This window comes from Apteryx rowi, unplaced genomic scaffold, assembly GCF_003343035.1.
Source record: "Apteryx rowi isolate R43461 unplaced genomic scaffold, aptRow1 scaffold_37, whole genome shotgun sequence".
In the NCBI taxonomy this organism is placed as follows: Eukaryota; Metazoa; Chordata; class Aves; order Apterygiformes; family Apterygidae; genus Apteryx; species Apteryx rowi.
Window position 1 is genome coordinate 3,849,445 of NW_020450196.1, and position 18,697 is coordinate 3,868,141.

Sequence of the window (18,697 nt, forward strand, 5' to 3'; positions counted from 1 at the left end):
AAAAAAAAAAAAAAAAAAAAAAAAAACTAGGCAAGAACTGCACATGCATCACGCATCTAATTGGAACCGCTTACTGTTCAGAAAGAGCTCCCTTTAAATGTAGCTTGAAGAGGAAATACTGTTTTTCGGCAGGCACTCTCCTCAGGTGGTTTGGCTTAAGGGTTTACAAAATTTATAGAGGCTTAGTTTCTTTTCAGGAGTCTGGAAAAGATAAACTGTGTTTGCATGGGAGTGGTAGTGTGTGTGGATTCCTGGTACTTACGATAACCTGTATAACTGAAGAACAAATGCTTGCTTGTAGTAGAAAATTCTTAGGACAAGAATGTGACTCAAATCAATCCAAACCCATGTTACTTGAATCATTTTTGATTAAATGAACCCCTGTGGATTTCATTTTTTTTAAATTCAGTGAGAATTCTGCCTGTAGGAAGGCTGCTATATACAAGATACTTACACTGGTTCCTTTCTCAAGTATCATTGTGTAGTGGTTATGCCGATGACCTCAAAAAGCATGTGTATTGAAATTTTTAAAGTGTGTACCATGTGTCTTAATTTAAATCATGAGTAAAGGAAAATATTTCTTCAGGAATTCTTCCCATGCTGCCAACCTCAGGTTGGGGTAATACAGTTTAGCAGAAGCTCTTTACACTACTCGCTTTGGTTTCAGGTTATCTTAACAGATTTACAGTCATCTTTGTGCAAGTGTATTTATATAGATAATGTTAAAGAATCATAGTTTGTTCAAGCTCTAGGATCCGAACGATGAAGAGGGGAGTGATCACTTCTATCAGCTAAACTTTCCCACCGACTGAGGAAGATGAGTATTACCTGGCATTTTGTCAGGTAGGAGAGCTGTGAAGCAGATAACCAGTTCATTGATTAAGTGTGACCAAGCAGCGGCACGGGCTGGTGAGTGAAGTAAGAGCAGTCCTCTCCACAGGCAGCAGTAGAGACAAATGAACTAACCGCAGCTGTTTTGCAGTAAGCATGGCTGCCGGTCAGCATACATCAGGGATGGTTTCTCCTCAGATGCCATCTGCTCCCCATCTCTTACACAGAGCTGTGATAATAAGTGATCCCCACCATTTCATTAGGCTGATTTCAAACCTGGACTGTTTTACTGATGTTGTTTGTGTGACAGTAGTTCAGAGGGTGGAAGAAAGCAAATATTACCTGGACTTCACAGACTGATAATGAAGTGGAGTTTCTGAGGCAAAGAAGGTTTTTTGTTTTTTGTTTTTTTTTCTTCAYTGCTTTATAGCACATGCAATAAGCCAGGTGTCTGCTGGAAGAGTTACTGTCTTTGCCCCAGAAAGTTTATAAGCTAAGTTTCAGTTGCAATAAAATGAGTGATAAACAGGGAGGAGAGATAAACAAGGGCAAGGTTTACACCCATGCAGTCATGCAGCGAGTTTCAGCCTTGTGTTCTCTAGGTTGGCCACCTTTAAAGAAGGCAAGAATGTAGAGCTGAATTTTGCAGGAGTTGCCTGTGGGCATTACATAAAGCCTTAGCGAAGAGTAGTTGTGAGATAAAAGAAGAGTGGGAAAATAACTTTGTGAATGAGAATACTTCTGTAGAATATATAAATAAAACTAAATGAAGCCTATGTCCAACACTGTTCCTCTTAGTTTATGGTTTGTTTGTTTGTTCTAAAGGAATTGTTTTCTATCAGTCCCATAAAATTATGGGAAACATGCAAGAAAACTTGTTTAAAACAATAAACCTATTTGCCATATCTCAAGTATTTGTGTACTGTGTGCCCAGAACCAATCCCTTACCATCAAATCAATGCTTAGTTAGGTTTGCCAGCCATTTACATGAGAGCAGCAATGACCTTCACACTCTAATGGAAATAATTATTTGGCAATGTAATGTACTTTCTGGTAACTATAGTAACTACATTTTGTCATCCCTGTTTTTTTCCGCTTTTGTTAAGGACAGTCCTTTTGATAACCCTTTTGTTAAGTTCCAATCCTTTCCATAACCCTGTAGCTAACTTTCACGGTTGTTAAATAGCTTCATCTCAATTGGATTTGTTAGCTGGATGCAAACTGCCTTCACGTATGTTATGTGTCTGCTTAACACCTTTCTCATATAAATATATGAAAATAAAAAAATTGAATTTTACAGAACGAGCCTGAAATAGGATGCCTGCAGGCAACATAATGTTAAAATCTTACTTATTACATTCATGGGATCATGTGCAAACTTAAATCCTTTCAAATTGGATATTAAGTTCTCATTTATTTTGTTACTGTGACATAGGTTGCAAGTCAGCTAGTTACAGGATTTCAGCTTGGAGTGAGATAGAGAAAACAGAATCATCTGCAGAGAACAGGACAGCAAGACGGACTTCTGACTGGAATCAAAAATWTGGGCACACTAGAAGTGTAGTTACTTAAAAGTAATGGATTACAGTGAAGGAATTTTATAGTTTGAGAGGAAAATAACAAAGGGATCCCAGTATATCCTACTATTGTCACTGTTTTTACAACTTGCTAGTCTGTTTGCTGGAGCACTGGAACACATTCCCAGCACACGTCTTCATGAAACGAGCACACGTCTTCATGAAACGCAGCTCTTGTCCCTATACTGATCTGTTCCCATTAAATGGGCCACTAGTTGTAGGTGGAAGTGTCCCTACCTGCTTTGAAATATTGACACCCCAGGAAAATGCATGGAGGAAGGATGTTAGGACAGAATTATGGGAAATGGGCAGTGCCTCAGTGCTTGTGRCTGCAAGAACTGTAATTTACATTATAGTTACTGATATGGTTACAGATTCATGCTTTCCTTCTCAGTATCTACCTAAGGTACAGTTTAACCTGGTTTGGGGGATAGGTGAGAGTCTTACTTTTCTCTTCTGAAATRACTTCTGTTGAAAACCCAGAGCGTGGAGAAACTGTACCTGATTCTGGTTGTGGCTTGGAGGGTAAATCCAGGGGTCCCTCTGTCAAATCAAGAATGTATGTGGCCGTATGACACAAAGCACTGACCTGGCATAAATTCATTGTCCGTTGAGCTATGTTCAGAAGATGACTACACATGAGGTTAGAATAGGTAGGCTTTTCACCAGTTCAGATTTCTCTTGTCTTCCTGCAGCCAGTAAAAGGACAACCATAAACCGAACAAAGTTTGTTTTTATGCTGTRAGGATGCAGTTTTTGCAGTCAGTTGGTATGCAGGTATTACTGCTCTTGTGTGTTAGGGAATTAACCCAGCTGAGAACTCTCAGCTGTATCTACTCTGGAAGCTGCAGGACAGCAGGAAGAGTGGTGGCGCATGGCTGATCCTGGGCTGATGCACTTGGATCCACAGTATTAGAGCCACTGAAAGATGAAGTCTAGTCTGAAAGCAGACTGGCAACAGTTTTATGGGTTTCTGTCTTCATTAGCTGTACAAAACCCACCAGTGCATCTGTGCAGTAAATTGTAATACCCTAATCAGGAAAAGGAAGACAGAGCTTTTTTCTTTGTTGTGCCATTCTCTGTAGCAAACACAGCTGTTGTCRCAACATACACCATTTGTTAAAAATCCAATTACGTCCATGGTGTAAAATGCATGAATTGAAGTTGTTAATTCTGCTGCTTATCCTTTCATTTCTTAGAGCTTCAGAAGGTGTTGATACTAGGTTAGTTGATCCTAGAGTCACTGTGCGGTTATGGTTGATAGATGGGCCCAGGGCCTTTTTCTGAACCTCTGCATGAGACTAACATGAAGAAAAATTGATTTCTGTCTCTGAAAGGGAGAAATCTTGGCACAAAAGATTGCTGAATTTTATTGCTTGCTCTACAGCAGTAGCGTATTGAAGTGGAATTGAAAGATATAATGGGCTTAGGTTTGAAACTAGACTTTGCTGCCTGGGCATGCAGTAAGAGGTGTCTGAGTAAGGAAAAATACATGGAGGGAGTGGAATTTTTCCACTAACATTTGGAAATGCTGACTTCCAAGAAATATATTTTTGTAGTAATAAAAAGAATGAGTCAAGAACATCATTTCCCCTAAGGCTTGAGGGGCAGCTGTTTTATCTTCTTGGATTCTGTTCCCAATCACAAAATAAAATAAAATAAAAAATAAACCTAGAAAGTGTTTGCACTGAGAGATTCCAAGGTTTGTTTTGTTTTCATTTTAAGGCTTGTGAAAATAAAAGCTTGTCATTTGCTAAAGGAATATTGGGTAACTACCCTTTGTGGGGAATGTTAACTCAGAACAATGATTCACGAACAGTGGGCTTTGGGTCAGCAATTGCCTGCAGCATGCTGTATCTGCTATCAGCTTTTTTTAAAAAAGACTCACAATATCCTGACTGGTTTCATAACATTGCTTTTCTGTTAAAGCCATTGCTGTGATTGCTACAGAAATGATGAGTGATTACTAATGGCAATTTGCTTGTGTGCTCCTGAATGGGAGTGGAAATTAACAAAATCTTCTAGGTAAGATCTGTACCGTACTGCTAGAAAGCCTTACCTTCTGCCCTCCAAAGGCTGTATGTATTCTTTTGAATTTGCAGAAATCCTACAGAAATTATGTACCTGAAAAGTGATCCAGAGTTGTTCTCTTGAAATCACATTACCAGTTTACCTGCTGTTTTCTTGCATGGCTTGTCATCTCTCATTAATAAAAGGCAAATACTGTGTTATCTGCTGCTTTTTCAGCCCTTACCCTCTCTCTAGCAGTGAACAAGATGGGTGTSCAGCTATGAACCAGAAGCTCTGTTTGTATGTGTATTGGTTTGATCAAAGTTGCATAATTATTGTTTTTGCTGGGCATTAATCATTCATGAATAGAGGCCTTTCAAGGAAAGAAAAATGTGAATCTTCTTACCACACAAGCCAGATCTTTTTAATAATCAAAGTAGCGCTCTAAGAATTGCTGCGTTGTTTGTTCCCACCAAATCGCCTCTTCTGAACTGTTATGCAAGTGCTGCTGGTTTTGCAGCCTTAATTATTTAAGAATCACACATCTCTCTTTTCTCTTCTAAAAATAAGCAGTCACTATAGCATATGCTGTTCTGAGAACTAAAATAAGAGTAATTTTGTACACTCGAACCCTTGCTTATGTAATTCCCAGTCACTTCTGAAAATGTTTTTTGTTCAAGTGCTCCAGTAGCTCTGACTATGGAGCTTTTCGTGCTCTTCGCGGAGGTAATCTCTTGTTTGTTTGGTAGGTGAGAAGTAAAATCTGAAAATAGACACCAAAATTGTATCTTCAAAGTAGTGATAACCTGCCTTATTAAGGGAATGTGTTCCTTTCCTGTTAGTCTTCTTTCTCCTTCCCAATGGTCTGTTTTATTCACCGGTTCCGTCTTTTCTTAAGAATTCCTTTCCTGAGTAATTTCTTATTTTGACCTAGTCCTACCATTGTTATCCAACAAGCAGGATTGTCTATTCAGCATGAGAGTTTCAGAGTTGGGCTCAATTTATGTACCAACAGCACCAGTCACAACCCTTCTTTCCCCTCCAAGTGCTGTTCTTTACATTGAACTGGCTTAAGTTCTTCACTCTATCTACACAGGTCTCTYTTCTTCCGTCATCACTTTTGTTTCTTTCTGGGCTCTTCCCAGTAGATGCACCTGTTGCTTGAAAGCAGAATTTAGCAAATATATTTGYATCCAAGTATCTTTTAAATATGTACTTAAAAGATAGTCAATATTGCAATCAGTTATACCTCTGCATGCATATATAATCCTCTAGAATTTCAGTGCTTTTGCCATAAGATAATGCATGCTGTTTCAAAACTACTCAAGGGGTTTGAATGCCTAGTTAAAATGGAAGTGTCCAAGTTAGAATCTGATGTCTAAATTCTTTGGGTAATTTGAAAATTCTCAGTCTATACAATCAGAAATTTGATTTTTATAGCTTTTGCTACATCATAGTATTTCTTCAAATCATTCAGCTGTAAAGCAGTCATCTTTGTTTAAAAGTTCTCTTCTGCTCTCCAAGTCTAGGAGRTAAAAGATAGCTAGGAATTGTTCTTATGAAAATGATTAGGAGTTTAGTATAAAATGTTACTGATAAAGAACAGAAATCTGTTTGTAGCAAACTGATGCTTGAATTCTTATTTTCTATGCAGACTGCATCCTCAGCTATTAAAGGTGCTATCCAGCTGGGAATAGGATACACTGTAGGAAACCTTACATCAAAACCAGACAGAGATGTCCTTATGCAAGACTTCTATGTAGTGGAAAGTGTCTTTCTACCCAGGTAAGGACAAGCCCATTCAATTTATTTTCTAGAAGAATTTCTTAATGAAAGTCTAAGTGGATATTTTACATAAGGATTTTTCTTCCCATTCTGACAAAATCAGATTAGAGTAAGCTTGTTTTAGGAGAACCTGAAAATTATCCTGTCTTCGTATTGTCTTTGAAAATGAARATAGCGAATTTGAGGCTTACTACGACTAGAGAAGGAAAATAATTGTGATGTTTTCATTTACCTGAGCAGTTACTACAATTGAAAGGAATTCATGGATCTATATGCAAACAAGAATTGTCTACAACATTCACATGCATGATTTTATCTCTAAAAAATTAGAATACTTACCATTTTGTTGAGGTGTTATCAAAATTCATGAAAACTCAAGTCCTGCAGCGTKAAGAGTAATATAAGAACTTATGTTTAGGCATAAAATCTTAGTCAAGATTTCAGCCTGTGAGAGGGTCAACTCTCAGGAGCTGAATACAGTTTTTGCACTGTTACTRCCTTGCATTTGGCCACCTCAGTTTGTAGCATTGCCAAGTTGATGGGATAGAATTTGTAATATAGTTCTCTTGATCTGAGAAATCAAGGTCATACTCCTATTTTGGGTTCAAAACCTGATGTACAATGCCATGTAACTTTTCCAAGTTGTGCCACATGGCAGGAATGGACAAAGAAGGTAGGGGGAAAATATATTTTTAAAACAGGATTACTTATTCTGTTCAGTATTGACTGGGTTCTTGGAAGTTCTGAGTACCAGTAGTACCCATCATTTTCTTAAGGGCATGCTATGTATGTGGCATTCCTGAATGTGGGTATGCTTTCTGTCAATATTTTGAAAGTTTGGTCCATGTGCAGCTTGAATGTTACTTCATAAAGCCTTTCTAATAATTTACAATCCTTAGAAATTACTGATACCACTAAAGCAAGAAGTTAAACTGACAATGTACAAAATGCTTGAACGTCATCAGGAGAGATCAACTTTGAAGTAAATTTGCTCAATTCAGCTCCTGATTTCCTCTGATCTGAGACAGTCTTTAAAGAGAAGAAAATATATTTCTTACATGAAATTTAGCTTTTACATGACATTCTGTAATGGAATTCATAGTAATGGAGGATATTGGTATCTTATGTTCTGGTGTTAAATATAGGTTTATACCCAATTTCTGTAGTCTTTCTGTTGGGTATTAGCAACCCTGTTGGGGATTTAAATATAAAATTATTAATCAAGCGCATATGTTTTCTTACATTGTAATCTCAGTGTTTGGTTTAAAAAATCGAAATTGCAAATGAGAAATTACAACATTTACATATCCTGTTACTAAGCTGTAATTGTTCTGAAAAATGGGGGGAGACACCATATTTGGAGAAGTGTGTAACTGACTGATAGCTGTGCCTGCTTCTGTAGTCCTTTGGCTGGGCTACCAGCTTCTGTTGTTCTTGAAACGAAATGAAATGTACATACTACAACTGTATTAATTAGTAGCATGGTTTTGGGAAAAAATCTAATCTCTATCTTTTTTAAACATATTTTTAAAGGAACAAGTAAAATAAGAGTTTGTAGTGCATAGCATCACATGCCATCTCTCCTRTGAAACTTATGTGCATGTTCACTTAGAAATAAAATTTCCCTGTTTGGTGTTGCTGTTAAGGGTGAACTGAGAGAGATCCCTTCTGGCTTAGAAAGGGAACAAGGGCAGAAGGAATCTCCTGTTTTATAATAAATTACATGTTAATATAAAGCTTTAGTAGGACCTTTCTGAACAGTTTCCCAAAGCAAAGCATGAGGAAAATGATACAAATTAAAGTAATGGCCAGGGCAGCAAATGATCTGACTTCATTTCTTGTATAGCTATCTAGTAAGCAAGAGTACATAATAAAGTGAGTCATCTTGACTGCAACAAAGAGTCTCTCTATAAAGAGCACTTGCTGATAACATTCTCTGTACAACTCAAGATTGGCCATCCATCTCAGTCTCTTAAAAAAACAACCACAGCACTTCCATTTCTTACACTGATGTACAGAAATTTCAAAGCCCTACTCTTGTCTTGATGTAAATGCATGTTCATCTGACTAAAATGATATCAATCCAARATGGAATAATTAGCATAAATGGTAATAATTTAGGATTGCGCATAGTGATATAGGCTTTTTTACTGCTGACTGATGGTGTTGGGATGTTRAGTCTTTCACAACAGTGTTATATGGGACACTCCTGAGTTATATCTGCAGGTAGCTTCATTACCTTAGGTGGAGGTAAAAAGAAAAAGTCAAGGTTGCTTGTCCTTTCAGGATGCAGCTGAGCTTTAAAGCTGTAATCCAGTTTAGGGAAAATGAGATGAACCTCTTCTAGCTGCTCTTTTCTTCTTCTTCTTCTTCTTCTTCTTCTTTTTTCTGTTTTTTCTTTCTCCATTTGACTGCTCTGGTTGAAAGAAATTAGTTGAACAGTTACCCCAGCAGATTCAGGGGCTGACCTCCAGCTGGGAGGTGATGAGCACCCAGGAGCAAGTGGTGGTGAGTAATCTTTTCACCCAATAGCTGCAGCTGGAAGGGAACCTGGCACTGCAACCAGTGTGGTGGTGAAAGTACTCACTTAACAAGCAAGAAACTACATTTTTCCATAAGCTTTCAGTACACACAATTTAGCTGCAGCCCCAAGCTGGATATTAACTGAACCTCCGCTTGCTGTGGCCAGTTCAGAGCAGTCTTGACTCTTTGCAAGCTGCCCTGCTCTGCTCTACTCCCATGTTTTCCCTGCTGCCCCCTTGACACATCCAGGTCTAACGGGTGTGATAAGGGCAGTGAGATGAGAAGACAGTTGTTTTGCAGAGTCATAAGCATGTCTGCTGTTTTGACAGCAACATGAGCACTGCTTTAGTGGCACTTATAAAATAGACCTGAGCTACTAGAAATGCAGCGAAACAGCAGCTTGCATTCCAGCAAGGAACATAATATATCTGTGTCCTTTTACTTCTAGGGGGAAAAAAAAAAGAAATAGGGTTTTGCAAATTTAATCAGGAACCAAAAAGAAATAGCCTCTGCCTATCTCTCAAACCCTGAAGTAAACTTAGTCCCATCTGTACCTCAGCTTTGGTAACCATAGCAAAATACTTTCAGCAGCGTTCAAAATTCATGAAGGAGGGAGACGTTGGCAGTGGAAAAGATAGTTTAAAGCTGAACATAATTGGCCTGCCTATGGTGGGTTACTGTTGCAATTCAGGAATAACTCTATGGATTGCAAGTTAAGTATAGCCAGAGTTAGTTTGTAACAGGGTTAAACTGGATAAGAGTTTAGCCCAGATTAGATGTTTGCTTTAGAAAGTGACTTTCAATAAAATACAGATATCTTTCCACAGCGAGTGGATTTGAATTGCAGAGCTGCTTGCTTCCACTTGTACATTCTGGCAGTGAAAGGGGTGGAAACGTGCCTTTGTTATTTTCTATTTCACGCTGCAGCATTCCCTTCTTTCCTTTCTCTTAGGACTGCCCAGAAGGAGTTTATAACAATTTGCCTTTGGGAACTAACTGGGCTGTTATGAGGGGTTGCTATAAAAGAATTCATTTAGAACTAGAGTCCAGATAGAGTTTAAGTGGCAGCATGCAAATGTGCCCTTGTACAGGGGAGGAAAAAAAAAAGAAAAAGAAAAATGCGGTCTGCACTGACCCAGTTGATTTTGATGATATCAGGCACAAAGTGCCAGCCTAACATCTTGAACAGTGTGAAACTGCTTGGGAAACTGCTACAAATAGCCTCTCTTCTGGCTATTAAACACTGCTTTGAAAATCCAACAAAGGAGCTGCTTATCTGGTGCTGGTACTTTGCAGCAATAGTGATGGCGAAGGCCACAGGGCCGGGCGGGAAAGCTCTTGTGCAGCCTGCCCACGCCGCCTCTCCTGACCTGCACCTCGGGGCGGTGCAGGTTGCTCCTCTTCCTGCACCACTCAGCACCCTGGCTTCCTTGGACCTGTTTCTTGAGGGTCACATATTGTCCCCAAATTGCTTGTTTTTGCAGTGTGGGTACGGTAGTAGTTTGACAGCTGTCTAGTCCAGGTTTGGAGCTAGCGCCAGGTAACGTGGCCGTGGCTGAGCAGGCTGGATGCGGAGCCGATGCACCCGGGTTGGGCTCGTGTTGGTCGCGCTGGCTTGCGCGGGCYGGCAGGAGCCGGGAGCACGGGTGGTATGCTCAGCTCTCCTCTCAGACACGTAGGTGCATTTTTTACGGTGATGCCTCRCAGGCCGAACGGGAGCTATTCCCTTCTGCCTGGGCTGACCTGGGCTAGTCAGCAGCACGTAGCTTCAGAAATAGGGAGCATTTGGGGCAAGGCAGTGCATTTCCGGCTCCCTCCGTTTGCGCTTTCTCAGGCAGGGGCTTCTGCCCAGCACTGCTGCGAGCTTGACCTTTCTGCAGCCAGCTGTTAATCGGTCTCGTGCATTTCCCCTGCTAATATGCTTCATGTTCAGGATCTCGACCCTGAATGTTGAGAACGTTTGCTGAGGTCTCTAATTAAACTGGTAAGTTTGTTAGAAGCTGTTTACCTGTAGGCACCCTGCAGCTACAATCATCTGTAAAATGGACCAGTCAAGTACAAATTGCTTTCTTCTGAAGTCCTGCTAAGGAAAGATTATTCAGTGCTTTCTGCTGCTTAATGTCAACAGCCTAATATTGTCTTAAGATAGCATTTGGGTGAAAGCCCAAATGAGTAGGCAAAACTACTGAGAAAATTATAAGCCTGGACATATTTTAAGGAATCTGGGCCTTAGCCTACGTTTAAGACTGAAATGTACTGTTTTCTGATACATTTCTGAGGAATGATTTAGAAAAACAGGAAAACTGACATTTGCCCTTGGAAATGTCTTTGCACCAAACCTGTGCTATAGGTTACTAGCGTCCCTGTAATTAAAAAATATATATATACAGTACTCAATGGTGTGTGTGAACAATGCTCAAATGTTCATGCTAAAACTTACTTATGCTGTACTTTGTATCACAGTGTTTGTTTCCAGTTGCACAGTTTTGCAAGACAGCTAAGAAAGTGGCCTGAAGCCTTAGATAAAGCGCTGCTCTGTTTTGGAGCTTCATTTCCAGAGATGTGCAGGATGACTCAAGTTCATGGCACACTTTTTAGGGCTTGTGAGTAGAGTGACAGCTCAACTAGGACAAAGTCATTTCTGTTTGCTAAACAAACAGTATTTGGAAGGGAAATATTTGTGGCAACAAAAGCAAAGACATGCTTGTTATGGACTATTGATCTTAGCCACTTTACTTAGTATCAAATTCTTGGTAAACCTGGGAAACCTGGATACTTGTGTGGATATTTAGACATGCTTATCTGTTTTTAAAATGTTCTGAGATCCCTGCGTTAATGGTATCTCCAGTTGTTTGTTAAATAGTCATATTTAACAAGACCACAAGAAAATATGTCTGTGTATTCAGCTGTTACACTGTGACTGTCTTGATTTGTTTTGAAGATATTTACTAACACAATTGTATTCTAAAGCTGCCTTTACATGGGACTTCTTAGCGTAGCATACAGTAATCAAAAGTGCAGAAGAACATACAGTGAAAAATAAGGATATTACCGCTGGATTTTATCCCACAAACTAAAATAGCAGCTATTTGTGCAGATAGCCATGATACCTACTTCCATCATGTGGAAAACAATTGCTTTACTGAAATAATATGTAGGAGATGAATATGCAAATGCAGAACCTGAACTACATCAGCACTGGTCTGTTTATGTTTTTAATGCATGTGATTTGTGGAGTTTAAACACATTTTAATGCATTGTAGATTAGTAGCTTTTTCCAAGAATAATGAAACTGAGGCTGAATACCATTTGTTAGTTTTTAAAATTGAGAGCATTTAATTTTGGATGTTTTATTTTGATTTTCAGAAGACTAAAAAGAGAGTAGGTTCCACATGAGAGAACTGAGGTATTCCCTTCTTTTTTTCTCCCTCCCTCTTCACTCTTTTTATCTTGCGTATGAGGGGAGGTAATATTTGGTCCCAAGAGTGCAGTATGACCGTTTATTTTGTCAAAAGTAGGTTTCACCAGAGCCTGTTAACATTGCCCTGTGAGGCAGGCTTGCTCCCCAAGAGATGCAGCCAGCCTTTCCTGCCCATTCAGATAGGCAGGCTATCTCCCCAGCACTCCCACAGCGTGAGGCCACAGAAAAGCAAGGCTGCCAAGAAGCATATTGTGGTGCCCTGTTTAGCAATACTTTCGCAAGCCATGGGCTTAACCTTTAAAAATATATTTATGTTGGTTCGTTTTTAGTTTGATATTGCACCACTTACACTCTAAATCATTCCTCAGCATTTACTGGAGGGAGGACAGTGCTAAGATGCAGATACTGTCATTTTAGGTGCTTTTGGTTTTAAAAAAAATTTTTTTAAGTATTAAATGCAAACTCACATGATAAGATTAATCTTTCTTTTCTGTACTACCTATCTTTTGCTTTTGTGTAGTCTTACAGCTAAGATTATTAAAACACCTTGTAAATTATGTTTCCTTCGTAATCTTTCCAAAGCCTAAATTATTTTTCATACCTCATATACAGAGATGTGGTTTACTGAAGGTCACAGGAGTCAAAGCTAACAGTAAAAGTCAGTTGTTTTTGTGCTAGACTTGTGCTCTAAACTGAGAGAAAATTTATGAGATTGCCTCCTTTCTTTGTAGAGTGCACTTCTCTCTTATATGTCCAAAGCTCAGTTGTGCAGATTAAGCTTTTCTTCCACAAATGGCAGGTATTTTTCTTGATCAACTGCAAAGACTTAATCCTTCTCAGAAAACTCCCTTGCCTGGTTAGAAGTTGTTATCCAGAGTGCTTTGCACATGTACTTTAATCCAGCCAGAATGAAATGCACTTGTAAAATGCACCAAAAAAGAGTGAGGAGAAAGCAGAAAATCAATCCTCTTGGAAGCTGACAGTGTGTGGGTGGAGAACTATATGTTTTATTTTTTGAGAGAAGTTATATGAATTTTCTTATYTTAGAATTACAATCCTTAAGTAGTGCTAATGTGTCTACCTCTAGGCCACTTTTGCCAGAACACTGTGTGTGGCATCCTCAGCTACTGAAAGTGATTTTGGGGTAGCTCCAGGACACACAGTAAGTAACTTCATGTCTAAGCAAGATACAGGTGTACACCAGGGTTCAGTACGGTGGAAGCTGCTCTTTCTAGGTGAGAGCAAGGACATGCCCAGCCATGAGGAATTTGAAGGGGTTCCTTTACTGTAGGAAACTACTTATACCTGGGTGCTTTTCCTGTTAAAAATAACAACAGCAAAACACTTGGTGACTTTTTTCCAGAAAGGTAACCAGGGAATCTTGAATTTGCATCAAGCTTGGTTCTGGCATCACAGAAGAACTTACTATTTTGATCCTATAAGCTATTCTATTAGGCAACAAAGCTGAAACTAATCAATATAATTAATAGAAACAACAGGATATGATAAAAAGCTCTGCAGACCCTTGATAAAAAGGGACTTTTGAAAACCATATTACAGAGAGTAAGGGAGCTTGTCTGTACAGTGAAATTGACTATCATAGCTGTAACAAAGTAAGTTCATCTGCTCTAAGTGCATGGAATTGCTTTCCCTGTAGACATCATCCTAAAATTACTGTTTTGCCATTATTCTCTGRTAAATTTCCCTTCATTATGGATTAATGTCCACCTGCAGAGCTAGTCAGAACAATTTATTTCACTGTTGATCAATTTCCTCCCCACACATTTCAGAAATGGCTTGGGCCCTTGATATTATCATAGAAAGGCTCCTGTCTTCGTTTCAACTCTAGGGAAGTTTCCACAATGGTACATGTTCTGGTGTACTTGGGACATGTAATGTATTCACTATCACACTTTCACAAAAGAAGCTGTTGAGTTATGACTGGAAGAGGCAGATTTATAAAGCTATGTAGGAACCAAAAGGAGGCTGTGTGGGTTTTTGTGTGGTTGGTTTTAATAAAGTTTAGGTGATTAGTCTTCCCTGACAATGATGCCGTGCTTCAGCAGAGAATACTCTGTTCTGTTCTTCTCTGCATCTTATAATGATTAAATGTGTTTACAGTTACGGCCCAAGTTCCTGGTATAGATATATATACATTATCCTGGCTATTGAGTTGTTTGAAGAATGCAACCTAGAGATATTATGCAATCCTTGTACTGCCCAAAAATTCAGTGAGTACCATATCCAACTGTATAAAATTTAATGTCAAACAAGATGGGCAACATTCTGAACAACTGAAAAGAAGACTGTATAAGAAAAAACAACAGACAATCTTAACTGGAAGGGAAAGCTGCCATGTTCAACCTGGTAGCCTACTGATTTCCTTTTTTTATTATAAGATGGAATGACAGAATACATGTGGATTTGATTTTAATACCTTAGAGTTGTGATAGTTTGTGCTATAAAGCATGCAGAAGAGTTCATTAGAACTAGGCCGGCTCCGTTAGCTGTTAACCGTATGGATTAGCACTCAGGAAAACAGTGTCTGGCCAGCCAAAAGTGTCTTTTGGTTTATGATTTCTAGCCAAATATGAGGTCACTTTTTTCCTCCTTTGATTTACTCTTCAGGAGTCTTAAGTGTGTGTGTTCTGGAACCTCAGAAATCTTGTTCTCCAGCTCCCGCTGTCTGATTAGCAGCAGTTCAGCTCTGTTGGGTTTTGGTGGGGTGAATGCTGTGGTAGCTTGGTGGGTGGGATGAAATTCGTCCATCAGATTGTTACCGACCTTCACCTTCCACTGGTAAGACAAGCATTAATTGCTCAGGATTGAAGCTCTTGAATATATTCATAGACTTAATTTAGTCTTTGTAGGAATGTTGCTTAGGGTTCATTGCTTCTGTATTTGTATGATTTTTTTCTAGCTTTTTTTCTTTTTTATATTCTGTGGATGTTCCCACTGCCAAGCATAGAAGTACATATTGAATGACTGAAGAATTTAAATAGGGTAAGGTAGTATTGGAAGAGCTGCCTTTGGCCACTGTGTCCAGTCCTCTGCATTTTATACTCAACTCTATCACTGCATTCACAGACTGGGCAAACTTAGTCTTTCTGCTGTTCTTGCTTGCGTTGAAATCAGAGCCTAGAACTTTATTTCTATGCTTAGAGGCCTTCTTTTAATTTCCAGCATAAATATATCCACAGGCAGTTTTTATGTATTTGTTCTTCTGCCAGCATTTTCCTACCAGCATTTTCCTTTGGCAGTCATTTCAACACTTGTTTTACAACTGCAGCCTAGAAACACAGCGAAAGAGGATAAATATAAAATAAGGAGAAGAACTAAACAGGCTACATTCTTCTAGTCTCCTCCTTTAAGATGGGCTGTCTTCTAGACTGGTCACCCAGTTTCAGTCTGTTTCTTGAGCATACCTGCTCTCRCTTTTCCAAATTCCCAGCAAAGTCTATAACCTGTGTTTCTATTTAACCAGCTGAGCATGTAAGCTAGTGCTGGTTTGAACTGTGGTGGAGTAAAACATGTGATGTGACAGGCAAACAAGCAGAAATCTACAGTTAGGGTCAGCAAAGCCAAAGCGACTTTCCAATTCTGGCCTGTACTCACAAGGAGGAGCGAGATACCGTAAGTGTAATTAGCCTGCTAAGGAGAATAATGCTGAGGGTGCAGTTTTGTAGGAAAGGCGAAGCCAGTCGAAGCTTGCTGGTGCTAAAAAAAAAATGTGGTCCTGATTACTTTCCCCTGCTCTGGTCACTCGGCACAACAAGGGGGGCAGAACTACCTCCAGTATCTGACAGACTCCCCTGCAAACCCATTCAAGTCACCAAACTAGTGTAAAACTGTATTTTGCTGGATTAACTTCCTAACTCTTTGCAGGAGCTCACATGAAATAGGGGAGTGACCCTTTCCATGTCGGTAAGCTATTGGACTGGCTTACGTTCAAGGGATGTCAATAGTTGTAGCATTAGTTTAAACATAACCTTTATGCAAGTGGATATGAGTGGTGAAAACAGTCATATATTTTATCCTTTCCTTAAAGGAGGGAGAAGGGAACTTGCTGGAAGTGTTCTGTCTCCCACAGCCATTTCTGTTACATTGATTAATGGTGATGCCAAGGTTTGTCTGAATTTCTGACCCTTGTCTCAAGGGGCTGGTGGTTGAGTTAGACATCTTTAAAGTAAACTAACTGCAAGAAGGCAGCTGCTGAAAATTGCTCAGTAATAACTGGGTTTGATTTATTTTTGTTTTCAGTGAAGGGAGCAGTCTCACCCCTGCTCATCATTACCCTGACTTCAGATTTAAGACGTATGCACCTCTTGCCTTCCGCTATTTCAGAGAACTTTTTGGTATCAAGCCTGATGATTACTTGGTAAGAACTTGCATTTTTCCTTTGAGTTACAAATAATTGTAATGGAAATAATAGTTTCATAGCAACAGAGGAAGATGCTTTAATGATGCTTGAGGAGATAGTAAATTTTATGTGGAGAGGTTTATAACTAGTGAATATTTTTATCATTTGACAAAAATTTGTAATTCTTCAGCTTTGAGATGATTCCTGTAAAAATGTGGCATATAAATTGACTAGAGGAACTTGAGTGTTRCTGCTTATTCAGGCCATTGTTTCTACAGAAGTTATAACTAGTTTTAAGTACCTGTGTGAATTTTACTGATTCAGTTCTAACAGAGTGCTTTTTTGTTATTTGCTTTATTTACTCCCTCCATTAAAAAGAGATTTGCCTGCAAACATTCCCCTCTGCAGTCTTGAGAAGAGTTGGGGGACCTAGGAAAGAAGCATTTTACAAATTATCTTGTTTGTTCTCCTTACTCAAGTATTGGTTCTTCTCAACATACAAGTGCTTACTTGAGAGAAAGATGATGAATTTGCCCTTGGCACAAGAGTAGGCTTTACTTGGTGGAACCGCTTTGTGCACTGCCAGAGAAAAGGATCCACCATTTTACGTCTCCTGTAGTTCTGCTTTTGGAAGGAAGCGTGGAAGTTAAGAGCTGGATTGTTTTCTGGATGACTGGTTCATCTCATGCCAGTCCACCCCACAAATCAGAGTCCCAGTACAATTTAGCTATTTGGTGCTTCAAAAGCTTATTGATAACTTCCTTCAATGTGTTTTTAGATATTTCTGTGTTATTAATGATAACTGAGCTTCTTCAAAGACTGAAGAATTTGTATGAGTATGAAGTAAAAACAGATTTAAACTGAAATATAACTTAATTGACTTCTGTTTTTTTTGAGTGCATTATAAACTTCTTTCCTTCTTGGACAATGAGCCTAAAAACAAAACTTAGCTGGTTTTGCCTTTGTTGAACATTGATGTCTAACTTCTATTCTGTGGTTACTATGTATGGATATTGTATTACTAGCACTCAGGGCAAAATTTTTATTTCGAAACAAATGGTTCCTTTGAATTATAGATGTTAGTTGCAATGAAATGCTCTTGGGTTGGTGTTTTGTAAAGGTGTCCTTATGTAATATGTTGTTTTTTGTATTTCCTTTTATGGACCTGTGGAGAGAGATAGAATTTGGGATATGTTGTCAGCCGCTGAAAAATGCGTACTTCCTAAAGTAAAGCAATTGAGACATGCAACTTCTCTTCCATCGTAAGACGCATTTGCAGCAGTGTAAAAAAAAGATTATATACAGACTTTGTTTGCTATTGTTAGAGATTGGTGTCATTCAGCTCAAATACAAGATGACTAATCCCTGACAAAAATTCCCAGTAAAGGTAACTTGTTGCAGATTCTTCTTCCCCTCTCCCCAGCTAAACCCACTAGCATAGCAATGCCTTTCCAATGAAAGGGAGCTGCTCTGTCAGAAGAGCTAAAAGTGGAGCAAGTATATGTTTCGGTGGACAAAAGCTGAATGAATCTAGGGGCGTACTTTTTATTTCCAACTTGGCACGCATTTAGGGCAGCTGTTGAGAAACTGCAGGAAGTATTTTTCATTATTGGTGAGACAATAGAATGGAGCTTTCTCTAAATTATTGTGGGGACAGAGTGTCTGGAGCAACGTGTCTGGGACACTTCTTCCCCGGTTGCAGCAGCTTCCTCTTCCCCTAGGTTAAAGGGAGGCTGGGTGCAGTACTCTTTCCAGAGTTAAGAGTTGAGCAACTTTAAGACTGAGCTCAACAACTTTTCCTGTATATACGAAAGTGGATTTCCTTCAATGGATAGGTAGCTTTGTGAAATAAAGTTGGAATTTCAGTGGGTTTTTTTGTTGTTGTTGTAATTGATACGTTCCTTCGTTAGGGTTATACTTACTCTGCAAGGAAGTTAAGAACCTATTTCTGTTGTTTCTGACTCTAAATGGGCATCATGTTATAAGCAGAGCAGGTCACAACTGGCCACTTGTGGTCCAGAGGGAGATGTGACCAGAGGGATCTGGTGATCAAAAAGTAAAACTAGTTTTAGTTTGGAACCTTCTTTTCCTATTGGTTATGACCAAAATACCTAATTAAAATTATGCTTCCAATATCACATGAAGGGAGTCTGGCTGAATAGTCCCTCTTGTTTATATAGAATCTGGATC

At 39.1% G+C, this 18,697-nt stretch overlaps 1 protein-coding gene across 6 annotated transcripts in view; it reads left to right on the top strand.

Annotated features, from left to right (window-relative positions):
- PIP5K1B (phosphatidylinositol-4-phosphate 5-kinase type 1 beta) overlaps positions 1-18,697 on the top strand; it is a 111,016-nt gene that overhangs the window by 45,393 nt on the left and 46,926 nt on the right. For 5 of the 6 annotated variants that reach the window (XM_026073473.1, XM_026073475.1, XM_026073471.1 and 2 more), the window contains 2 exons: positions 6,073-6,203; positions 16,408-16,525. In XM_026073473.1, coding sequence (XP_025929258.1) covers positions 6,073-6,203; positions 16,408-16,525 — 249 coding nt within the window. The remainder of the gene's footprint in view (positions 1-6,072; positions 6,204-16,407; positions 16,526-18,697) is intronic. The other variant, XM_026073476.1, reaches the window with a different exon arrangement.